We start from the raw sequence: 26,989 nt of genomic DNA, 5'->3' as shown, positions 1-26,989 counted from the left end.
TGTGACAGGTTAAATTTATGAAGAGTGCAAATAGAAAGTTAATATACAGCTAGCGAGTAAGATCTCTGTAAACTGGAGGAAAAAAATCATATATTCATATTTATAATTATAAGAACATAATTAAATTAAATGCAGACTATTTACTAAAATATAATATTTAATTTGAACAAAAATAAATAATGGTAATTGATGGTTACAAATGTTTAACATGTTTATGTTTACTAATTAAACAGAGTTAAGTGGGCATTGGTGGCTAAGTGGCAGGCTTTTTGTCTGCCTTTTGCACAACCTGGTTTGGATTCTCACCAGAAGAATGGATGCAGGGCTTCCTTAGTGCTGGTCTCAAACCTGGATTGGATAAAAAGGTTGTGTCTGGAATCACAAAACTTGTGGATTAGAACATCTGCTTTGGTCCCTTGATGGGAGTACCCAAAGGAACAACAATTAACTTGAATTAAGTACATTAAAAACCAAATGTATTATAGTAAAATAAACATCATATAAATATGCAAAAGCTACACAATTGTTTTTGTGTTTATTGAAGCTCTCCAGTGTTGTAGTCAGTTGTGTTTATTAGTCCATGATACTTTTGAAAGAGCTGTGATGTCTCTCTGAATATATTATTTTTCTCAAAATTCCTCAAGGCTCGATCTTGGGCCCTTTAATCAATATTAGAAAAGCACAACACAGCATAATGTTTGATCTTAGCAAATAATCTGCTATGTTAGTTTAGAATTGAACAAAAAATGAATAAAAAATAATAATAATCAGCATTTTAACAAAATTATAGTGATACTTAAAGTGATACTTTCACAATACAGTATCTACATCAGCATCTACAGTATGCACAGTATAGTGATAATAATGTATCAGTTGTTCCCTGTTGATTTCCATCCCTAATGTCTTGTAATTCTATTGCTGAAAGGTTCTTAAAAGAGACATTGTTTTCATATACACAAAGAAAAATATTTCTTTAATATTTAGGCAACTTGTCCCTAAAGGCCAAGACTTGTGTCAGGAATGCAAGAAGTCAGCTTTGACAGCAATCTTAGTTTTAGGAACCGAGCCTGTAAAGCCTGCGACATAGCACACTGTCACCTCTGTAATATCTCTAAGACGCTTGACATTTTTTCTCTGCTGACAGTAAGGAACTTTTACATGCTTTTTTGTGTCACCTAGACTGGATTACTATAACGCGCTCTTATCCGGCCAGAATGCTCCTGCCAGAATCCTGACATGTTCCAGCAAGAGAGATCATTTTTCACAGGCTCTTAAATCTTTTTGTTGGTGGCCTGTATTGATTTTAAGATTTTTTTTATTATTATTATTACATTTGACTGTCCTTCATGGTCTTGTAGTTCTATTACAAAAAGAATGTTTTATATCCTTTAACTATCTCCTTTGGATTATTAAACACTATAATCCTAGATGCTGTTAAAAATCTGATTAAAGAAGAGTGAGGTTTTTTTTATGACTATCCCTAGATTTTACTGAAATGTACTTAACTTTCATTAGATAAAATATAAATCTCTAAATGTTTTCTTTTATAATAATAAATAATAATAAAATAATCCCTTTTATAATAATAATAATAATAATAATAATAATAATAAAGCAAGTTACAGTTTCTCAGTTTTCACTATCAGTTTTCTGACTGACATCATATTTTCACTATCAGTTTTTTTAACAGGGTGTACCTGTAACAAAATCTTAAGTGTAATAGTACATGTCTTTATACCACTAATAAAGACATTTAGTTTTTCAACTTAGAAACTGGATAATGTATCCCGTATGTGCTGAAGCATTCTTTAGGGAAATTTGTATTTCAGTCTCCAGTGTCGGCACTTATATTTTTCGGAGCTTCGTCAGCTGTTCTGGAATAGTTCTTGCCAGAACAGTATTGTCAAAACGCATTTGTAAAACTCATAAAGCACCATGATGAAACTGACTCCCACAAAGACCTTCCCAGGAAAGCAAGACCAAAACTGCAGAGGAAAAGTATATTTAGAGTTACCAGCCTCAAAAATCACTAATTAACATTGCCTTGAATTGGAGCAGTTATGAAGGCTTTACAGATACATACGTAGCAGATACATCTAAACATTTACTGTTCAAAGGAGATTATTGCATATTTTGCACGCCTTCAGCATTACTTTACAAGATTAAAATCAGGAATGACCATCTAGTAAGAAAGTGATCCCAAACTTTTGAGCAGTAGTGTATGTAGGAAGCTGCATTTTTTATTAGCTTTATTTATTTTGCATTAAAGAAATTTTTTCCTTTCCTTATATATATGGAGTTCATGGAAGGATACCTAATAGATGTTATATGCATAAGTCTTTCCAAGTTAGCAGCTTGTGGCATTGGCATAAATCATGCTAACTTTGATCATCCTTCTTAAGATAAATCAGAAGCAGTCAAGATAGATTCAGAGCCACTCCAACCCCTGCTATGATTTGCCAGACCTTAAAATCTTGCAGTATTTATCCGAATTGCCTCTGCCACCACTCTACTAACTGGAAAAGGGAAGGGACAAGAGCCATTAACAGAGAGCCCTTCCTAAATCTAGCAACCAGCATGGTGGTCTAAACTTGATGAACAGATGTAGGCATGCTGGGCTAAAATGTGCTTGGAAAATGTGGACATTGCAGCATTGGAAATATCACATAGAGAAAATATCACACCAGAATTGGTACTGTCGGTACGTCACTCCCCCCCCCCATGTGTGACTCGGCCCCAAGCTCCAGGATAAAACGGTGAGTAATTTAATATGTCTAGCAGTTATGATGGCCATCCAGCATGCATTAAACAAGCTAGCCCTTTGGTTATGGGGATATTGTGCGCTACACACACATCCTCAGTTCTGTGTGTGGAGGGAAAGGGGGGGTAAGGGATGGGAGTGGTACTGCATATTATAGCCAAATGAAAACTAATTACACCAGGATTCTGGAAACACAGAGAAAGATATCTAATGAGCATAACCAGAATATATCTGCTTGATGAATCCATGGTGCGCAACCAAAGAATCGTTGAGCTAGAAAACCCATTTCCGTGTAACTTGCTGGAGCAATTTCAGAAAACAAATGCTGCTCTTCAGGCAGTTTGATTTAAACTTATGCAATGCCGCAGATTTGGTCGGGTCATTTAGGGCTTATGTGGCATGATAACTCAGAATTCTCTGCAAAAACATGTCTCCAACAGTGTCTCATCAGAACAGTATGGATACACATGGGTAATAGAAATGGGAGGCGAAAAAAGCACTTTAACGTTTATGCAAAAAAAAGTTAGGGCATGTGTTTTTATTGCAGTCAAAGACACTGAGAAAATGTTTCAGATGTATTTTTTGGCATTTTTCATCCAAGAAAATTTGAGTTTCTTACAATATTCAAACCATCTCATAATACATAATAGTCTGTGCACTGTAGCAAATGGAATAGAAAACAAGTATGCAGTCAGGTTGGTGAAATAATTTTTTGGATAAAATAGCCTAATTCAAGAACAAGGATGTGTATGTAATCAACAAGAGCACTGATGCAACTTAGATGATGTCAGTGGTTTCCAGCTTTTGATATTCCAGTGAACTTTGGTAGACACAGTGGTACGCAATAAGCACCACAGGAGGTTGCCATAACAGGGGAAATGTCACAGCCGAGGTTATTATTTAGATATTAATTATACATAAACGTGTATAACATATTTGTGTCCTTATCCTAGTTCGTGCTCCATAGTATCCTACTGCGGCACATGGTAGACCCATGTACCATTGTATAGTACATGTACTGTTATACTAAAGTATGTACCAGGTACCATCATGTACTGTACTATAGTGTGGTACTTGTCCTACAGTATACAAGCAAATAAATACCCTGGTTCTGTCAATAATACAATATGGTACAATACGCCATAGTACATATGTACCATTAGGCTTTCATGGTACTGTACCTTTACCATGGTAAAATATCTCACGGGTGGATGCTCAGTGTCATTTACAGTACGTCACATGTGTTCCATACCACGTTGCCTGAAGTGGCTCTAAAGTGGGTTATCAAGTTAGTATTTTTAATGATGGTGGTGATTCTAAGTTATGGTGAAAGTTTAAAATGTACAAAGAATCTAGGACTTTCATAAGGGTTGTCTGAGGCTAAGACTCACCTCCCATTTGGATAGCCAGATATGCCTGTCTGTGCACATGGAGGTAACCATTCAATTATGCTTCTAAAGTATTACTGGGAAAAGGCACCAGTGCATTGGTTTAGGTATCCCTTCTAAAATCTCAAGGATAAGCTTTTCGCAGGAGAGAAATTAGAGGGATGAATGTAGTTAAATGCTAATGCCTCTTTTGCGCATTCTTCCATGGCACAAGTTTCTGGGATCAACAACGGGTCAGTAGCGCAATGCCATGTGCGCATAGAGGATTTAGTTAAGAAGCAGGGATCTGCATCTTTTTTTCTGTCTCAGCGGTGTCAGTGTGAATGGCATAAAATAGCAGGCGGCTTTTACAACCAAAGCTTTAATAAGTATATTTTCATACCTCCAGGATAGAGATGGTTTATTATATGCTTTCCAGAGAATATTCAGCACATGATACGAGTGCACTTGGTGATAAGAAATGAGATTTCCAGATGTGTGATTAGAAGTATTGTGATCATATTTACTCTTCCTGTTGACATTCCTTTCAGTGTGTGAATACGTAATGGGCAAGGACGCCATATTAATTGCAATCCAATACTCAGTATGATAGGGCAGGCAGTTAGAGGATTGGTGGACATTTAGGCAGACTGTACGCACATTTATTTATTTGATCTCAGTAAACTTGGAATCTAAAGCTACATTGGGTAAAAACTCAACACAACTGAATAGTTCAAGAATAGAAAAAGACCAGGTGGCATTTTTCCAGTATTTATCTATCCAGAGTAGCCTTACAGTACAGTACAGTAGGTTCCTGTTTTTGGCTGACATTAATGGAAACCAGTGTGGCGTTCTTCTGATAGCAAGAATTGACAGGATATGAGTTTTGCTTAGATTTTCTGCTCACCATGGTTGTAAAGAGTGATTATTTGAATTAATGTACCCATATAAGCAGTTCTCCTCTCTCCTCTTTCATCTACATGGCATTTGCACTTGCCACTTGGTTTTGTTTCATTTGATTTGTATTTTTCTCACCATTCTTTGTGAACTGTAAGGACTGTTATTTGTGAAAATTCCAGGAAATCAACAGTAACTGAAATCCTTCAACCCAACCCATCTGCCAGTTACGTATAGCCAAGCAGCGGTCAAGTTGGCTGAGATGCAAACGAAAAAATCCTGAAGCTCTTCATCTCAATATGCCTTTATACTCACTGCTGTTGCATGCATGTCTAACTGGATAATTCCAGGACTGGACAGGTTTACAGATGTTCTAAATAAAGTGTTTATTTTTATTTGTATTTTTTTGCAAGCTGGTTTATATATCATAGCAGTGTAATGACTGTTGTACCGCATACTAACAGTGGATGTTCTGTAAGTGCTGTGACTGTTCTGTTTGAGATGCAGCTCTTCTGACACTTGTCATCAGTTGAGTCTCTCCCAGGTGTGAGACGCTGTCTTTCACATTGCAGCACATTGAATCTAGCAGGATGCATTATTGTCAGACACAGCACCAGGGATTTTCTAATGTTTTGGTTCAAGTCAGCGTTGTGCTGCTTCTTGGGGTTTGACAAAGATAGAAGCGTGTGTCGTTTTTGAGTCCGTCTGTGTGTGTGAGTGTGTGTGAGTGTGCGCGTGTGTCTGTTTAAATACACAATCCTCAATAGTAGCCAAGCCATCACAAACATTGGAATTTAGGATATTACTTACTCTGCTCTGTAAATGCAGTCATTGTTGAAGCTTTGAAATAAAAAAATCACAAATTTCAGCTGACATTACTCAACAGTCTACTCAAGCACTGCATCATCTGTTGTTAGATTTAAGGCAGCATGCATGAGTGTATGATGAAATGTATACTATGTATGATAAATCTTTTTTTTTCCCCCTACACATGCTTTGAAATGTAAAGTCTGTCTCATCATTCTGTTTTCTGTCACGCCTTGTAAAGCAAACTATGACATCGATTCAGAAGACGAGTATTTTGAGATCCCCTCCATCAGCAGAACCAGGGCGGGAATGTATGAGTGCACAGCAACCAACGACATTGCCATAGACAGAAAGACTGTCCAGCTGGTGGTCAACTGTGAGTTCTTTTTCTCTGTTTACACAGAGCTCTCACTGAATGATATATTTAAAATCTTTATGAAAGGCAAAGCAATAATAACAATTATATCAAATGTATAATCTGGATTTATAGTCTGGCTCGAGTACTATAATGCAAAGATGTCTTTTGGCCTGTGTGTGTGTGTGTGTGTGTGTAGATCCTCCCACTGTGTTTGAAGGCAGAGATGTGGGCGTGACCCTGGGTCACCGTGGGGTCTTGTGGTGCGAGGCTGATGCTGTCCCAGAGGCAAATTTCGAGTGGTACAGAGATGACAAACGGTAAATAAGGAAATGTTTTTTGCTTCTTTTTCTCAGTGTTGTTGATATCATTTATAAGTTGAAATATGATAATGATCAAACTGCGCGATGAGAGCACAAGTCTGATCAGCAAGTGCAAGTATGATCAGTGATTTTGAGAAGATATCAAGATGGCATTCTTGATAACAAAAAAAAAAAAAAATACATAAAACTTTGTATTCTTTAAATATATATGCTGTACGTATAGTAGAGCCCTGAAGTATACTTACTTGTATTTTATTGTATTTTACTAGTTTGTCTAGTCAATAAGATACAAGTAAGTTTACCTCATGTTTTGTTTTTTACTGCTTTGTGTTAGCTAAAACCCCTATGAGAATTGTGAGAGGCTGCAACAGGCTTGTCACTCACTCACTCATTGTCTATACCGCTTTATCCTGTATTCAGGGTTGTGGGGACCTGAAGCCTATCCCAGGAGGTTTAGGGCACAAGGCAGGGTACACCCTGGACAGGGTGCCAGTTTATCACAGGGCACACACACACATATACACACACTCATTCATACACTACAGGCAATTTGGGAATGCCTGTTAACCTAATCTACATGTCTTTGGACTGTGGGAAGAAATCTGAGTACCCGGAGGAAACCCACCAAGCACGGAGAGAACATGCAAACTCCATGCACAGAGACGGGAATCGAGCCTGTCGAGCCGGGAGTCGAACCTGGACATAATCACTTATGTGTAGGATATTTAGATTAACATATATTCTATAACCATGGCCATGTGTTTTTTTTAATGATATCAGACTTACTGTATTTGTCAGTATAGACATTTTTAAAATGGTAAAAGAGGTGTTGCTGAACTGGGTTATACTGCCATTTCACACTTACATGACAGTTAAAAACATTCTTTATGGGTAGTGTACACCAGTGATTCCTAACCATTGTCCCACACCTACTTCAGTTAAGGAAATGCTGTTAATTGGCTGATTGGCTGTTCTTTGGTCTTACTGGTCTATACTTTAAAAATATCTGAACATGGTTCTTTTTTTTTCCAAATGCATATCGTTATGGAATTACTCTCTCCATCAAATTTTTTCCACCCACAGCATTTTTTCTTCATATTTTCTCACTGATGTCTTAGCATACACCGATCAGCCATAGTAATATTACAACACATGTGTCACCTGGGCAGCTCTGGCTTCTTGGAACATGACTCCACAAGATCTTTAAATGTGTGCTGTGGTGTCTGGCACAAGGACATTGGCAGTGGATTCTTCAATGTGGGTTGCTAGGTGGGGCATGCTGGGTGGATCAGACTTGTTTGTCTGGTGCATTCAGTGGGTGCTCAGTGGGATTGGGATGTGGGGAGTTAAGAGGTCGGGTTGGCAGCCTTGGGCTGTTTGCCAGTTGGGCCCTGTGCATGGTTCAATTTTCAATTCAATTTTATTTGTATAGCGCTTTTAACAATTGACATTATTGTAAAGCAGCTTTACATAATAAAAAAAAATATTTAAGTTTCTATGAGATGTGAACGTGTATGAATCAAAATGACTGTCACTGATGAGCAAGCCGAGGACGAGAGCGACAGTGGCAGAAAAAAACTCCCTGAGATGGTAATAGGAAGAAACCTTGAGAGGAACCAGACTTAACAGGGAATCCATCCTCATTTGGGTGAAACGGATAGCAGGGATTGATCTGCATCATACTATATGAGACTGGAAGTTAAGTATAACAGGAGATGTGTTTAAGTTAAAATTGAGTCCAGTTTGTTATTGGAGGCTCAGGTACACTGTAGGAAACTCCAGTCCTTAAGTCCTCAGAGAAAAGTCGAACCATCCCCAGTCACCACATGCATCCCAGGCAGACCACATGGGGCATCCATGCGACAAGATCTCCAACCAGAAGCAGGACCCCAGGATGAATTAGACAGCTCCAGGGGGCAGAAGGGGTCTGGATCACTGGCAGCTCAGGAGCGATATGAATAGCTCGGTAGAGGAAAAGAGAGAGAGGTAGAGAGCAGGTATGGTCACAGTCAAACAATGTATAATGTGAATATATATTTAGTGTAGAGTGCAAGCAGGAACTCCAGACATGAGGGCTCCCTGAGATGTAAAGCCACATCTTTACATACAAGTTTACCGTGATACTCTACGTCATGAGTCCCCCCAGATCTTCTCCTTTAATTAAGGCAAATCTATTTACAAAAATGCATGATTAAATAAATAGGTTTTTAGCCTAGACTAAAACACAGAGACTGTGCCTGAGTCCCAAAAATTAATTGGAAGACTATTTCATTTAGGGGGCTTTGTAAGAAAAAGCTCTGCCCCCTGCTGTAGCTTTTTTAAATACGTGGTACTGACAAGCAGCCTGCATCTTTTGATCGAAGTAGGCATGGCGTATCGTAAGACACAAGCAGTTTACTCAGATACTGCAGTGCGAGACCGTTTAATGCTTTATACATCACTAGTAGTATTTTAAAATCGATGCAAAATTTCACAGGGAGCCAATGCAATGTGGATAAGATAGGGGTGATGTGCTCATATCTTCTGGTTCTAGTGAGGACTCTCGCTGCTGCATTCTGGACTAACTGAAGCTTGTTTATACACCTAGTTGAACAACAAGACAGTAAGGCATTACAATAGTCCAACATAGAGGTGATAAAAGCATGAACTAGTTTGGACATAAACATGGTGGGCTGTGGTTCTTTTAAGCCTCGTTCCACCAAAGTGAACCATGTGCTGGTGCTAGTGCCGGTTTAGAGCCGGTTCAATAGCGAACCTCCTGTAAAGGAGAACTGACTTTGTTATTGTATGGGCTGCAAAGTTACGTCATAATATCACTGGATACGTATGTGTACGTCTCTACTTTCCCAGCAATGTGTGTTATGTGGCGGTAACACATGGCTGATCGGTGCACGGTCTAACATACCCCCAAAATGTGTGTAAACTGGCAGTTTATTTTTTAAATCTTATTTTCCAATTAATTAAATGTAGGTAACGTCACTGTGCTTTTCCTTCCTTCATTTACCTTCAGTAGGCGCTTTATCCTGGTCAGGGCCGTAAGAGAGCCTTTCTTGTAACATTGGCCCTAATGTGGGAATACACCCTGGAACAGATGCAAGTTCATCATACAAAACCACACGAATACCCATTTGCACGCCTATTCATTCCCACAGCTGCCAAAGAACATCTAAAACAGAAACTCAGGATCGAACACTGGAGCTGTGATATGATTGTTATTATTCCATCCAAACTTAATTTATAGCTGTAAAGAGGTTAGGATTAATGTAAAACATGTGCATATCTCCAGAGACGATATTTATGTAGAAATCAGGGTTGCCAAATTGGAATAATAAATGATATCAATTAGCAAAAGGGTTATTTGTTTCCATACTGGGGAGGCCATGATATTCTTAATTTGTAATTTACAGTCTTGGAATACGGAGGAAATGTGTGCTTTTTTTCCCTTCATTCGTCTTCAATAACCACCTCATACTGGTTATATCTGCAGATGGATGCCAGTCCTTCTCAGACATGTAGCTACAGTCGGATCTGTATTAATTATTTAAGAATAATTAAAAGAACAATATGAAAATGAATGAGGTTATTACATGCAAATTAAAAAATTGCCTATTTTATTTAACCGTTGATTTAAGGAATACTGATGATATCATGAAATTTAGTCCAACAAAAAATAAAAAAGGGGATAAAAATAAAATAGGGGATTTAGAGAAGACAAAGGTATGTGCTTTGAAAAGGGTATAAATCCATAGACTGTTCCAGGCAGCCCTTTCAGCTCTGATTGAGGTGCTATGGAGTACACAAAGGTTTGCACCTCAGTGGATTTGACAGCTTTCTCTATAGACACCTCATTTTGTGGTGCCATTTTGATTGTGGCGGATATTACAGGTTAAAAGCTTCACATTCCATGCATTTTCTTTATTCTATATTCATCTAAATAGTAAAAGGCTCTGCCTTCTGTCTAAAGCCCATTTTAAATGCAATGCATCTCAATATGTTCACTCAAACGCACCTTTGTTGTCAGCAAAGAGAAAAATCGCGATTAGTGGATGCTGCTGATGGTAATGTCTTCTGGCTCCTGCACATTTTATTTTATTTTTTTTTAATGTGTAACGGGCCGGCTGCCATCTGTGGCCATGGAATGCGGATGCTGTCACAAATGTCACCCTGCTGTTCAAAGGCAGCTCTGATGTGGTGCAAATCACACTGGGCTGATCCAGCTCCCTCAGTTTGCCGCCTTGTCTTTCAGGATCCACAATGGCTTTGATGGCATTGAGATTGAGGACATTGGCTCCACGTCAAAGCTGACTTTTCACAACGTGTCTGAGGCAGACTATGGAAATTACACGTGCGTCGCCATCAACAAACTCGGGAGTGCGAACATGAGCGTCGTTTTATTTGGTGAGTCAAGTTATACATATATGGTATGAGTTCAAGCACAAGTTTCTTCATGCATAGAAACTAGAAATTTATTGCATTATCATTAATTTTAATTCTGTTCTTTTATGATGTTATATTGTAAACCGATTATACAATTTAGCTTATCTGCTGAAAATCATTTGGTAACACTTTTACGGATCATACAGATCAAACCCCCCCTCCCCCGCGCACATTCATGCAATTATCCAGTCAACCAATCATCTTGCAGCAGCGGCGGCAAACATAATATGCAGCTTTAGTTAATTTTCACCATCGGAAAAAAAACAAGTCCCTTTGAACATTGCACGCTTTTTGGTTTTGCAGGTTTCAGCATTTCAGAAAGTGCTAATCTCAGCGTCCCAAAAATAACGCTGGACAATAGCTGTAGTTTGGTGGAGGGGGAACATCTGGTCTTTTTCCAATGTTCAGCCGTCTGATTTCGACAAGCATATGTCTACTACAATCTCAGATGGCTATTTCTGGCTAACAGCAGTGGAACCTGATTTGATCTCTTTTTGTTGGGGCCCATCTGCCTCACAGTTCAATATATTATGCATTCTGAGGTGCCTTTCTGCTCGTCACATTTGAACGGAGCGATTATTTCGGTTACAACATAGGTAACCAGGACAAACCTTCATGTCAGTTTGAACAATCCTGGTCATTTTCCTTTGAACTCTTTCTCATCAAAAAGGTGTTTTCACCTGAAGAACTGACACTGACGTGATGTTTTTTAGTTTTTGACACTTTTTTTGTGAAAACTCCGTGAGACAGAAAGGCTGCACGTAAATCCTAGGAGATCAGCAGCTTCTGAAATACTCAAACCAGCCCGTCTGGCACCGGGAACCATGCCAGAGACAAAGTCACTGAGATCACATTTCCCTTGTTCCTACTTCTGATGTGTACATCAACTAGAATTTCTTTATCTGTAGCTGCTTGAATTTATTTATTGCCCTGCTGACACATGATTGGGTGATAATCGCACGAAGGTTCAGGGTTATATTAGGTTGTTAATGATAAAGAAAGTCTGAAAGGTCAAAAAGACAGACAAACATCGTATATACATTAAAACATTATTTAAAATATATATTGTTTCCTGTAAAGAATGTATTTTTAAGCTTAGTTTTTCTTTACTTATTTACCTTATTGTTTAAATAGTTATGCTATGTTATGCTATCTATGGCAGTGGCAGTTCCTAAATTAGTTTAATATTTAATAGTGTCACATTAGCACCAGAAAATGACTTACCGTCACAATGCAATGTTGGTTGATCTGAGTGTTAAGTCAACATCAACATAAATAAAAGTATTCTTAATGTCAGGCAACACCTAGTTGAATGTATTACCAATGACTGCATAGTTGTTGTTTTTTTTCTTTTCTTTGGTATATACTGATGATTGTTATGGCTTGATATATAGCCTTTGCCTCTTATACTGCCATTTTGGTTTGTTTGTTTTTGCTGATGTAGAAATAATTGAACCCACTAGCTCGACGCTCTTGCAAGGTTAGTACTCTGCATAAGCATGTCCTTTTAGCCCCTGTCTCCGCCGGGCCCGTTCATGCATGCTTTCTAAACAAATGAGCAAATAAATGAATGCTTCAATTTCCCTATAAACCACATTGTGATGAAGAGACGGTGTAGCTGAGGTGACATTCAAATTGATCTGCGAGACTGCTACCCCAAATTTCCCAAACATGAAGAGGCTAATATAATTTTCTTGTGTCATCTAACAGAATGTGATTGTCAGCTCATAAAGTGGTGATTAGCAGTTCCTATTAAAGGGTATATTAGCTTAGAAATGCAATTCGTAATGTCAATAATAAATGCGGCATTTTGAGTGGCATGCGGGATTGCTGCTGGGGGAATAGCATGGTGCTGTCATGCCTCAGTCCGTCTTCAGTAGACCACAGTGGGGTGTTGAATGCTTTTCCATTCTTTGTTGCTTAAATGTGTTTTTCTTTCTTCTTTATGTCTTTCTATTTTCCTGTCTAACCTTCATGCACCATGCCATGGCTTCATTGTGGCTATGCATGCCTCCGTCTGCTGTGTGTAAGTACTCATCTGCAAAGTACGAAACATTTTGTTCTGTCTTGTTCCCTGTTAACGCTCTAAAGTGTTCTGAAATGCTTACTGTGCTTTCCAGCCTAAATGCTTCATGTCAAGACAATATGCGAAAATGTCTGACCTACATTCAAATCGCTTTGAGTGGGAATGATGACATTGTCTTCTCAAGAGAGTCATTAATTACTTTGAATTTGATTTTGAGAAACTGGTATTATTCTAATTATCCAACTGCAGGATTGAGTATAATCTACCATGGCTCTGTAATTGGATCGCTGTCTGTAAAATAAAGGGCTAGTGAGCTCCAGCAAATTCACAGGAAATTAGAAGGCATTCTTAGAAAATCATCAAAGCACAAGGTTTAATAGACGCTTCATATGATACTACAGTTGTTCAGAAAGAAATTGGACACCTTTCCGAACCCTCATTTTCCCCCTCCATTTGGACAGGATTAGTTTTTTCGGGATGACATCTGTAATCAAGTCTTAACACAAACCCTTTGTAATTACATTCTGGTGTCCATATAAATGAACATGCGAATGTTGGACAAGCAAATGTCAGATTTTCTTTTCTATGTACCTCGACGCTTGCGTCACACAACAGAATGTGGGCACATTTAAATGAAATATATTTATTAAACATTGCAATCATTATCAATTATGTGGCATGTGTATTGTAAGTGATGCTTTATACTGACCATTACTTTTACTGTAGTAGCCAAGTTTGTCAAACAGCAGTATTTCACTCTGTAGTATTTTTTTATTTCCCTACTGTATAATAGTGTAAGCTCCCAGTGAAGATAAACAAATTGCAAACAAAACATATTGAAATGCCACACCCCAATATATCCAGCTACTGCATGCAGTGATATAGTCTCAAGTTTAAAAATTGTAGGGTTGTGTCAGGTATCCAAAAAAATCTAATTAGTTTAGATTATATTCAATTTTATTGTCACTGCACATGTTATGGTACAAGGCAAAGAATTACAGTTTGATCATGATAAATAGATAAAAAACAAAAGTACCTGTACCCTAAACACAATTTGGTTAACTTTGTAAAAAAGTTCATGTCACATAGGTACAGTAGTTACAGTTACAATTACAGTGACATCAAACTAATGATGGGGAATAAAGTAGTCCATTTAAAGAAGCATCATCTTAATTATATTGTCAGCCCTCTGTATTTTACCATCTGCCATTTTTTCTCACTTCACTACTACTAAAATTCTAATCACTATAGTCCATATTTATGTCTCCTTGTCTAATCAAAAGTACACTTCAAACACATCTCTGGTACAGGATTCAAATTTAAGCCACTTCTTTTGATACCATTCGGCACACATACAGAACTTTGCTGTTTATTCCTCACTGAGGCTTTTCCTTTTTTAACGGCCATTACTTTCCCATAATCAGCTGTGAACACTGGTTCACAGAAGGCTGATTGAAAAGCGAACAGATTAATGTCCGACCTGGATTTCCCTGCCATTTGCGCGGCTATACTCAGACAGTGTCTGTTTTCTTCAGCCATCAGCACTGTCTCGTTAAGCCCTTCTGTAATTATAAACCCAGAGCAGCTCATACAGTAAAGCCCCCATCCTCAGCCTCGTCAGCAATCTTGCTACCAAACCTGCCCCTTGATTAGCATGTTTATCACAAACTGCAATTACTGTTGACCCACACTGTGCACAGGTAAAGGCTATGGGCTTTACAGCATGTTAATGAACGTGCAAGCCAGAAGGACAGGAGAATCCATACAGCTGTACCTCGGAGAAAGCAGACACACTAATGAATCGTATGTGAGCTCTGGACCCCTAAGTTCTTTACCAGATCTGAGTTGGTTCTCTTTTTTTTTTAATCCAGTTCAGAATTAGGGCCACATCAGAAATGCAACCCTTCCAAAAATAGTCTGACCTCTAAGTGATCTTACTAGGCAAATAGAGCGGTAAGAGCAACAACTAATCTAGGCTGAACGGGATGCTTTAAGCGATGTTTCACTTTGGTATAACTTTTTTTTTTTTTTTGTCCCAATTCACCCATAGTCATTTTAAGGACCTTTCCTTGTATTCACATGGTCCTGAAACACAAGCTATATGTAGTAAATAATAGATGAGCAATCTACATTAACTATAATGTTTTTACCTACTGTATATACATAGGTTTTGAGAATGTAATTATATTCTTAACACTTCTTCATGTTGTCTTGTGTCATAAAATAGAGTTTGTGCTGATTTGGTTTTTGGGATTTAAGAGCCATGAACTCAAATTGCATTCAATGTTTGACAAAAGCAAGCAAGAACAAATTGGTCTTGTACTCAACAAATCAGTACAAATTATTATGTAAAACTATATAAAATGTCTGGCTTCCATTCGAGTCTAACGTGACAGAACGCATGACCGTAGTTATACATCAAAAGCCAAACCAGTACAAACAATATATTTTATGGCACAAATTCAGCAGATGCAAATAATAAAACTTTTTAAATACTGTTTAATTGGATGCACCTCTTAAGCATCGCTGGAACAGAACATTAATAAGAACAAAGCCTTAAAGAAAATTAAGCAATAGGCAACTATCAAGTGAATTTTTCAATATGTAATTGAGTGTTAATGGCATGCAGTGATCAACCTACAGTCTAGCAGCTAATTGTAAGCAATTTAAAGCATACCCTTGTCTAACTGTTTGATATAGTAGATGTGCTTTCCATCGAAAACACATTACATCTAATATAATTATACAGGGTTGCCAGGTTTTAGCTAACTCAGACAATCCACATCTAATAAATGAAACAGAACCTAAACTAGCACAAACAATACAGATGTCAGAAAACGCTGGATAATTTTTTTTCTTATTTTTCCTCAGTCTTTGTCTGGGGAAAAAATGACACCATTGTGCACATGCATTTCTGATGTAGGAACATTATGCATGCCATTGTCCCCTTTTTCCCAATGTTTGCATTATTTCTCACGGTGTTCTATCACTTCCATCCAGCCATCCATTGTCTGTATGGGTATGGTTGGTCTGGAGCCTTTCCCAGGGATCTTAAGGCAGAAAAATGGGGGACAACTGGATGTTATACAAAACACAACTGCACACAGGCATGCACACATGAATACATGCATTTATTAACACCTGCATTCATATATGCAAAATACAGGCAATTTAGTCTGTATAAATTCCCTGCTAAAGAGCAGTAAGCAGTCTTTAGTCTGTGAGAGGAAATCAGAGTGCACAGAGGAAGCTCTACGCAGATGGAAAATGAGACTCAAACCCCCAAGTTTGAGGTGCAAGTCGACAGTGCTGACCACTTAGCCACCATGCCACCATTTAAAGTTGTTTCCAAAAATGTTGTTAGGTTTGCTATCTTGGCAACCCTGTAATAAACTGTCCTGAACCCTGGGACAGAGTGATTCATGTCCCAATGGATACATACATATAGGTGCACTTTTGTCCCATTTTAAAGCATGATGCATAAATAGCTAAATAGGATTTCATGGGTGATGTGCCACTAAACCGAGTAGTAGAATTGTTTTCATTTGAAAATTAACAGTAGTTATACTATGTCAGTGAGAAAAAACAACATATGTGCCTATAATTAGGAAATGTATTATTCTATGCTGCCAGATGTACTGTATGCTCACAGTACTGACCTTACGGTTTCTTAATTCACTTTGGTGTTATTCAGATTCCGAGACTCCTGATAACACTTATATTTTCATTGTGATTTTAAGAACATTTCTGCACAATGATACATAACCACTTCTTATTATACTCAAACAGAATGTTCAATTTTATTTCAATACGCTAGCTTGAATGTGCTATTCAAGGGTAATGAGTAGGCAATGCGGATTTCGCTACTGTTTACATTGATGCAATAACAAGAAAAGGGCTCCAGAAAAAAAAAATTGCTTAAAAAGTGAATTATAATGACAATAACAACAGTATTGTAAGTGGCACCAGGAGAACTATTTCTTTCTCATAAGTTCCCTACACAAACTGAGCTGCCTCTTGGCTTTCTTGCTTTCTATCGCTACTGCTCATATGTGTTTCTTTTTTGAAACAAGTGCCTTGTTTCATATAATTTCTCTTTTTAGAAATGACTTCATCAGTTTTAGAGCAAACAGCCACTGAATACAATCAGTTGCGGGAAGGTTTGTAATAGCCAGAACTACCAGACCTAACCCCTAATCTATTAATGATTAGAAATGTGACTGACTAACATCAATCATTAACAATTTACTGACCAGAAATGCATAGAAGAGGACATTTTAATTGAATGAATTAAATTGAGGTACAGCAATATTTTAACTCCAGTGCTTATTGTGGAATTTATATTTACTGTAGACGCAGGAAACTTTTAATAAATATGAAAAAATATGACAAAGTTACATGTTCAGCTAAGGTGCAGCATTCTAATATTGTATGCTGTAAAGGTGTGCCTGCTTAACCAGTTCTGCATTGAATTAGTCATTTTTTACAATAATACAGTATGTGTATACAGTACTTGCATAAGTAGCATGCTCCTTGAACTTTCATACATTTTACTTTCACAACGTTAGATTTAAATAAGTTTAACTAAGAGCTATAAATGTGCATAAAATAACCCAATATATGTAAGTGGGTGGGAAAAAAAATTGGAATGCAAATGATTTGCATTAAAAAGGGAAAGTTGATTGCATAAGTACTCAGGCCCATTTTTATAAAACTTCTAAATTAGTCCTGTTACCATTCACTGCCATCAGATGTCAGATAAAATCAATTCAACAGAGTTGACCTCACTGTAATTAAAGTGCAACTTAATCTCAGTATAATTATTCCTGATCCAGGATTACCCAAGGAAAATACCACTATTAAATAAAACACCATAATTAAAAATGTTATAAGTTACAGTTAAATATGAGAAGAATATGACTCTCTGCCTTCAGGAGGCTGGGGCAGTTGGGGCTCAGGTGGTTGAGACTTTGGCCAGTCAGGGATTTAATCCATGCCACCGCTGGAATGCCATTGTTGGGACCATGGACAAGGCATGTAACAATATGCTCATGCAAAATCTTTTAATGGCAAACTCTGTCATTTCCAGTCCGGCTGAGAAATGATGATGGTCGGGCATCGGGCTAGTACCCCGGACCTGTTAAAATCGCCACTGCTATAGAAATGATGGAACCCGCCGCCCGATGTACTCAACGGCTCAGGAACAACAACAACAACATAAGGAGGCTTATCAGTAATCAGATAAAATCAGTCAAAGAGCCAACCAAAAGGCTAATACTTATGCAAATTAGTGTATTGTCAGTGACTTGATAAGCTTGAAAGAGCCTACATTATGAGAGCTTATAGGAGTTTGGAAATTAATGGCATACATATACTGTATTTTAATAGGCAGATTGTTGGCTCTGCTTCGCTTGGCGATAGGACAGTGTTGTTTTAGGGTAAAGCTATTCTCAGCTAAATAAGACTGAGGTATTGCTATATACTCTGAACATACAAGTACAATAAAAAAATAATAAACTGAATAAAGTTAGGCTAATAACAGTAATATAGCTGGCTAACAGATTTTTAGGTCAGCAGCTGTCTTATCTAGCTATCAAAAAATAACATTTCCAAACAAATTAAGATCTCATTTGCTATTTCTTAAAATAAAGGGCCATATTCAGAGTTGAAGCGAGCACACAGTAAGGATTTAATACCGAAATTGCACACTTTGGTATTTAGACCTCAATCGTACTTGAATTCTGGACTTTATTAAAAAAATTATTAGTACATGTGATCCAGACCAAGGACTTTTGTGCAAATATTGATTTAAGTAAGGAGCACCATTGGTCCAGCGCCACTGTCTGACAGTTGTCACACTGAAATTCATAAATATAACCCTATTAATAATCATCTATTTAAACCTCTCATATGTTATCAGAGGAAACATATTTAAGGAATATGCAATGAATAAAATTCTAAACTCTGTAAGTGAGTTGTAACGGAGACAGCACAAGTTTACAAAAAGAGGTGGATTAAACAAAAACATTTTAATTTGAATTAATTACATTAAAATATTATTTTGAAAGCATGATACATTTAATAATATAAAATGCCCTGACATTGATTTAGTATTTTATAGCTTTGTTTGTGACCATGAGTAAAATAAGAGATAAGTAAATAATAATAATAATAATAATAATAATAATAATAATAATAATTTGTATTATATATACAGTGGTGTGAAAAACTATTTGCCCCCTTCTTGATTTCTTATTCTTTTGCATGTTTGTCACACTTAAATGTTTCTGCTCATCAAAAACCGTTAACTATTAGTCAAAGATAACATAATTGAACACAAAATGCAGTTTTTAAATGATGGTTTTTATTATTTAGGGAGAAAAAAAATCCAAACCTACATGGCCCAAGTTATTGCCCCCCTTGTTAAAAAATAACTTAACTGTGGTTTATCACACCTGAGTTCAATTTCTGTAGTCACCCCAGGCCTGATTACTGCCACACCTGTTTCAATCAAGAAATCACTTAAATAGGAGCTACCTGACACAGAGAAGTAGACCAAAAGCACCTCAAAAGCTAGACATCATGCCAAGATCCAAAAAAAAATTCAGGAACAAATGAGAACAAATGAGAACAAAAGTAATTGAGATCTATCAGTCTGGTAAAGGTTATAAAGCCATTTCTAAAGCTTTGGGACTCCAGCGAACCACAGTGAGAGCCATTATCCACAAATGGCAAAAACATGGAACAGTGGTGAAGCTTCCCAGGAGTGGCCGGCCGACCAAAATTACCCCAAGAGCGCAGAGACAACTCATCCGAGAGGCCACAAAAGACCCTAGGACAACATCTAAAGAACTGCAGGCCTCACTTGCCTCAATTAAAGTCAGTGTTCACGACTCCACCATAAGAAAGAGACTGGGCAAAAACGGCCTGCATGGCAGATTTCCAAGGCGCAAACCACTTTTAAGCAAAAAGAACATTAAGGCTCGTCTCAATTTTGCTAAAAAACATCTCAATGATTGCCAAGACTTTTGGGAAAATACCTTGTGGACCGACGAGACAAAAGTTGAACTGGAAGGTGCGTGTCCCGTTACATCTGGCGTAAAAGTAACACAGCATTTCAGAAAAAGAACATCATACCAACAGTAAAATATGGTGGTGGTAGTGTGATGGTCTGGGGTTGTTTTGATGCTTCAGGACCTGGAAGGCTTGCTGTGATAGATGGAACCATGAATTCTACTGTCTACCAAAAAATCCTGAAGGAGAATGTCAGGCCATCTGTTCGTCACCTCAAGCTGAAGCGATCTTGGGTTCTGCAGCAGGACAATGACCCAAAACACACCAGCAAATCCATCTTTGAATGGCTGAAGAAAAACAAAATGAAGACTTTGGAGTGGCCTAGTCAAAGTCCTGACCTGAATCCTATTGAGATGTTGTGGCATGACCTTAAAAAGGCGGTTCATGCTAGAAAACCCTCAAATAAAGCTGAATTACAACAATTCTGCAAAGATGAGTGGGCCAAAATTCCTCCAGAGTGCTGTAAAAGACTCGTTGCAAGTTATCGCAAACGCTTGATTGCAGTTATTGCTGCTAAGGGTGGCCCAACCAGTTATTAGGTTCAGGGAGCAATTACTTTTTTACACAGGGCCATGTAGGTTTGGATTTTTTTTCTCCCTAAATAATAAAAACCATCATTTAAAAACTGCATTTTGTGTTTACTTGTGTTATCTTTGACTAATAGTTAAATGTGTTTGATGATCAGAAACATTTTGTGTGACAAACATGCAAAAGAATAAGAAATCAGGAAGGGGGCAAATAGTTTTTCACCCCACTGTATATTATTATTATTATCATTATTATAATAAAGCAAATTTAGATGATGTGCTGGATCAAGTGCTATTTTTTAAGCTGTGAATAATATGAAGTCAAAATCAAAATTTGTTGTAATTGTCATAATTTCAAAAAAGACTTTACACACAGCAGTGAACTGATGATTTATATTTAAAATTAAATCCTTCTTTTTTATGATGTCTCTTGCTTTTCTGCTACACAATATTACTGTATAGTTGGCAGCAAAAAATTAAAAACAAACAAATAAAAAAAAAACACATTGCAAATTTGGATTTACGTTGTAATTTGATATTCTAAATGAAAGCATGGAAAATCAATTTGATCCATGATTAATACATGTCGCTTTCCCTTTAAAAATATTAGCATGGGATTAAGTCATTTTCTTAAGTCACCAACTCTGAATATGGCTAAATATGCATAAATATGTTTTTAATGTTATTAAAATACCAAAACAAAATAAAAATATTATTGTTCAGTTTAAAGAGAACAAATCGAGCCACGTCTTCATTTTATAAATAGGCTTATGTTTACTGTAAGTACGCTACATTTATGACAATCTCATACTCTTCATTAATGTAGGACTTACAATGGCCAGTAAAATTTCTGTAGGGACACTGTCCTAATTGTAGCTGTAGTACTTTGTGTATTTAAATTTTTATCAGAGAGTTGCATTCTATGTTAAAACATAATTTACTTTCTCTGGATACTCTTTAGGACCTGGTGCAGTTCAAGATGGTAACAGCGGGACAGCAGGGACGTACACACCCGTCTGTCTCATCCTCATCGTCGCCCTGCAGCTGCTGCTCAAGTTTTGATGGTGAAGAGATTTTTGGCTAAAATTGGTCCCATCTCTCTCATCACTCATATCAACCCCTGCAGCCACTGATGAGAGCAGAGGGTGGGCATGTGATTCCCCACTATTCCTTTTTAATAAAGTAATCATTCCATTTTACTTTATATTAGTGTTAAAAATATCTACTATATTTTTACTTATGTTTTTTTTTTCTTTCGCCCCAGATCATTATTTATACATGGGAAATAGGCTTGTTCTGGTGAGGCTTGTCCAATATACAGTATATATGCATATAAAGTTATTTCATTTAACCAATTGTAACCTTTTCCAAAACCATACTTAATAGAAGAAGAATATTATTCCATGCAAAATGCACATATGTCTGTCCCCCTTTTCAGTTTGCCATCAAAGTCAATGACCTCAAGAAGTAAAAATTAATACAATTATTTTTAACATTTTTTTTGTACTATAGTTTTTCAGAAATTTGGGGGAGACTGGCTGCACCTCCCCATTGTACTTTTTTTCATGGTAATATTTATAAGGTTTATTTTACAAATGAATACATATAATGATTAAAAAACACACACACAATGTGGTGTAACATTTATTTTAAAATGAAAAGGCAAAGTGTGGATTTTGCAGAACCATTAAGAAACTCACTACTAACGCTTAATTTAGTCTGCAGGAAAAGAAATTATTGCTTGGAATAATTTGATGTAATTAAATGTAACATGTACACCAATTAAATTTCTTTTTTTTTTTCACCTAATTCATATTATCAAAAGAAAATAGATTTAAACTCCAGTCCCTCATTGCTTTTTAACTGAGTAGGGCTGCATCCTGGGGTTTGGGGTTAAATCTTTTCAAGCAGCAGACATTTCCATTACACTGACCGAGAGAGCCCAAAGAGCTATCAGCTAACACGTCTACCTTTCAGTTCACATCATGTTTAATTTCGTTCGGAGTCGTGGCAATACAAAAGCATCAGTATTACTATTGCAGTATCTCAAACAATGTTTTTTTGGTAAGTCAACACATCCCTATATATTTTGTGTTAAAATGCACTTTTTTTTTTTCTATAAAAGTTCCAATTTCTATCATCTCATGATCACTAAGATCCCTTCTCTATATGCATATTATTTGTACAAAGGGAAAATATGCACCTGTTTTTACTAAAGTTGTGAACCAGTTTAATAAAATGCAACAGACTTTTCTATTTTATGTTGCTGCTCTGGTTGGTCATGTAATTTATTTCAGAAATTTTCAATTAGTTTTTGCATTAGAGTAACTTCTAAAAAAAAAAAAAAAACCCTGTTTATTGTAAAATCTGATATTAAGTAGTGTGCTTTCCACATGTTGTACTAGGCAGGATGAAGTAAACTTGTCTGTCATTGTTTTACCTTCAATATCTGAGTTTTTAAAATGGTCTCATTAAAGAGCAGGTGTGTGGTCTACTTAAGCATCTATACATTTTTATTGTCATGCCTCACTTTTATTTTTTGTTGTTTTTCCTGAATATTTGCTATAACCCCAGTCAAAAAAATACTTTAAACACAAAATGAAACTCAAATAAATACTTTCTGCCCTACAGTCAGTGTGCATGTCCAGATTGAAATGACAGAAAGACTTCAGTAACTGTGCTTGGTGACTTAAATGGAAAAAAAATCTAATGAAAAGATAATAAATGAATAAATAAATCACACATGTTGAAATATTCCCAGCAAATAAGACAGTCCTGAGCAAATGGCTCGGAACATAAGTGCAAGAAAAATGTATCTATCATTGCAGTGGTGGATTTCAAGCACAAGGTAGAATAAAAATTTAAGACGTGTGGCATTTCTCACAGTTTTATGGTAGAATTTTGTATGTGAATAATTATGAGGATATACTGTAAAACACTACGGTTTTGTCCCTTTCTTATTTTTTTCTTTGTTTTTTTTTTCTTTTCTTTTTATCAGATTTTGGCCTCTATTAAGAGTAGGTGCAATACAGTTTTCTTTCTATCTAATAGCATCATGAAAGCACAGAAATCACTTTTCACCTTTTTACAGCGCATGAACTTTTAAACCTAAATTGCACCCTCTCTTTAGGGCCATTAGTGATGCGTGTTTAGAAAGTGAACTTTGTAATCTGGGTTGAAGAACTGAGCCATTTGAAAGAAGTTGAACCTGTTACTGCACCGTGTTATCTCCTAAAGGCGAGTTGTGCTCGTCTGTGCATGGCCTGAGTCCACACCTTTACCATGGATGAGTGATTTGGTGCAAGTTTGTTTCAAAAATGGCACCCAACCGAGTTCTTAAAAAAGAAAAGAATCTCTCCTACAGTACATGATTCCCTGGGGAGGACCAAATCAAATGAAACTCCCTGTAATGTAAAGTAATTGTTGCTTCATGTTTTTTCTTTATGGATATTGTGTGTTCATATTTAAGACTTACAACAATAAAATGTTGTATCTAAACAAAACATACTAAAGTGGTCTAATTGTATTATTTTTTATTATTATTTCTTAAAGTGCAATGATAGGTTTGTGTCTAATTTGTGGAAAAATATGGCTAAACCCAGGACACTCACAACTAGTCATTTTCCATCTCATATTTTCTTTACTACAAATGAAACAGAACTTTAAAATAACAAGATTTTAAGTGACAGAAAATGTGTAAAAATAAACTCTTCACCAGGCTTATTTATAATTTTATTTAAATGAGTTCATTAACCAACACACTGTCTTACTACATGCTCTCTTTTTGCTTAAGACAAAGCTGAAAAATTACACATTTTAAACAACCTGACACTATAAGAATTTAAAGCCACAGTTAAATCAAATATTTTTTGTTTAATTTTTCTTTTTTAAATTTACCAGTGCAGCCTTAAATTCAAGATAATTGATTAAGTGTTCTATTGTGAAACAAGACAAAATGGTCCGTCTTAAGAACTGAAATCTTCCTTGTAACCATGAAAACACTATTGTCCATTTAAAATCATAAAAATGGACATGAATATAAACAATTCCAATGACAAAATTTTCAGGGAGACATAATTACTTTAGTTTTTAACATGTTTTAGCAGGCCAATTATTTTGACCCTAACTGATGCAGTAAGTAGCTTCTCATTTCTTAAACAACCAGAAGACATTTCCCAAGTTCCTGAAAAAAGGTGTTAACTGAGTTTTAAAAGCGTCAAATTATTCAAATATGAAAAAGGACTACAGATTTTTCTAAAACCACAGGAATCAATTTCCGAAATTTCCAATGCCTTATTAAAAACATAGAAGAACACACACACCTTCACTGTGAAAAGAACTCACAGAATTGAGACAAAACAACTGTGTGGCCATAAAAAAACACTCACTTTAATTAGTGAGACTAATAAAAAGGGCATTGGTTTCCTGGCAAGCATAAAGATTAGACTTAGGAGCAATCCCAAAAATGGTCATGTGGTCTGGTGAGCCTAGATTGACTCTAGAACAGGGTAATAAGGAAAGAGCCTCAAGCAATGCACCCATCATGAATAGTGGCCACTGTACAAGCTCCTGGAGGCAGCGTTATAATCTGGGGATGATCCAATCGGTTAGGTCTAGACTCAGCATCGTTATGTGGCAATAAAATGAAGTCAGCTAATGATCTGAATGTACTAAATGATAATTCTGTTGGATTACATCAGCAGATATTTTTATTCCCTGATGGCACAGCCTCTATTTAGAAAGACAACAACAACAACATCATCATCATCATTGTTATTATTATTATTATTATTATTATTATTATTATTAAATAATCATCAGGCTGAAAATGTGGAAGAGTTTGAGAAATTATTTCCACACAAATCATACTCTATCCGTACAGTAACCCCACTGAAAGTCTGTAAAGTGTGCTGGAGAAGACTTTCCTATGTGGTTTGTCTCTCCACACATTAATACACAATCACAGACAAAATTTTTGCAACTCTGCATGAAAATATATATTCTGGGGCACTGCATGTTCAGCAAAATAATGCAGTGGGGGATACATACCGTAATCAAAGCATAAGGTGGACCAATAAAACATTGGAGGGTGTGATTATTTATTTATTTATTTATTTATTGGCCATATAGTTTACTTAACCGATGTTTCATATATACCTGCTAAATGTTAGTCAAACATACATTGGATGGACTTTGCAAGACCTCTGAAAGTGTGATGTAGAACCTGGCATCATGATGCAACAGATCCTTCATGGATTGCCCTAGTTAATCCAGCACAACCCACAGAAGCTTGTTTGGATTGAGAGCTGGGGAATTTGGAGGCCAAGTTAACACTCTTTGTCATGTTTCTTAAACATTCTGAAACAAATTTTGCAGGGGTGCATTATCATGATGACATTACGGAATACCGTTTTCATGAAGGGGTGTACCTGATCTGCAACAATAAAGTGTCATAGTAACATACAGTACACATGGATGCCAGGACCCAAGGTTTTTCAGCAGAATATTGTGTCAGCTTGTCTTCCTCCCAAAGTACATCCTGGAACAATCTCTTCTCCAAAAATGTAACACACACTCATTCATGGTCTATTTCTGTTGCTCACATGCCCATTGTGGTCACTTTTGGCAGCTCCATATTAAAAACGTTGTGATGCATGTTGTGTTCTTGTGACAGCTTTCTGCTTTGCAAAATCTTTACACATATTGATTATGTGCCAATGTTCTAAAAAGACCGCAACCAAACATCAACTCATTCAGGAATCTTTAAAGTACTACGTGGAAAAATTCAAACAGACAAGTAAATATGTAAATGCTTATATCTTCAACATATTCTTCGAAGTTGCGTAAAGCTGACAGCTAAGACTAAATGAAGATAAAACTTTCTAATTAGTGTCTATAACACTGAAAAGGCACAGTTATCCACCACAGTGTACACATGAACAACATTAACAGACATGGCTTGTGGGAATAAATAGTAGACGAGTTAAGTAGTGAGGCTCAGCCGAGCTGTGATTTCCGATCAGAAACAAATGCAAAGCCATCTGGGAGTGCAAAAAGGAAGGAGGCGGCTGTCTTACTAATTAAAGACCTCAGTTTCACTTGGATAAAGTGGCTTTAAACACAGCCTTCTTTCTGGCTTGGCTGATTGTTCGACACAGACAAACGTCTGGAGCTGTTTTAGAGGAGACATGCGAATTACAATCACGGTGCGCTCTCTTGTTCGACTAAAAGGCACACATCAAAATATTTCTGAGTTGGAGCCCAGTAAGGGCAGAAGAAAGGAAGTGCTGTGAAAAGGAAAAGCTTTGTATAGGTGTGTTTTTACTTACTGCTTTGCATATTAGAGAATAAAGGCATTCCAGACAACTAGATACAAAAATAAGCTTTTCTTAAAGAGAAATCCAGGGCTTGTGAC

At 36.8% G+C, this 26,989-nt stretch overlaps 1 protein-coding gene across 8 annotated transcripts in view; it reads left to right on the top strand.

Annotated features, from left to right (window-relative positions):
- Positions 1-24,066, top strand: part of ntm (neurotrimin) — a 467,090-nt gene extending 443,024 nt beyond the window's left edge. For 4 of the 8 annotated variants that reach the window (XM_053476263.1, XM_053476268.1, XM_053476269.1 and 1 more), the window contains 6 exons: positions 6,074-6,208; positions 6,387-6,507; positions 10,757-10,908; positions 12,392-12,427; positions 17,077-17,133; positions 21,536-24,066. In XM_053476263.1, coding sequence (XP_053332238.1) covers positions 6,074-6,208; positions 6,387-6,507; positions 10,757-10,908; positions 12,392-12,427; positions 17,077-17,133; positions 21,536-21,636 — 602 coding nt within the window. In that variant the 3' untranslated portion in view covers positions 21,637-24,066. The remainder of the gene's footprint in view (positions 1-6,073; positions 6,209-6,386; positions 6,508-10,756; positions 10,909-12,391; positions 12,428-17,076; positions 17,134-21,535) is intronic. The other 4 variants (XM_053476264.1, XM_053476266.1, XM_053476265.1 and 1 more) reach the window with 4 other exon arrangements.
- Positions 24,067-26,989: the final 2,923 nt, after the last annotated feature.

Source organism: Clarias gariepinus, chromosome 17 (assembly GCF_024256425.1).
Source record: "Clarias gariepinus isolate MV-2021 ecotype Netherlands chromosome 17, CGAR_prim_01v2, whole genome shotgun sequence".
Classification (NCBI taxonomy): domain Eukaryota; kingdom Metazoa; phylum Chordata; class Actinopteri; order Siluriformes; family Clariidae; genus Clarias; species Clarias gariepinus.
The sequence above is the reverse complement of the archived record's forward strand: the minus strand, read 5'-3'. Positions and strand labels throughout refer to the sequence as shown.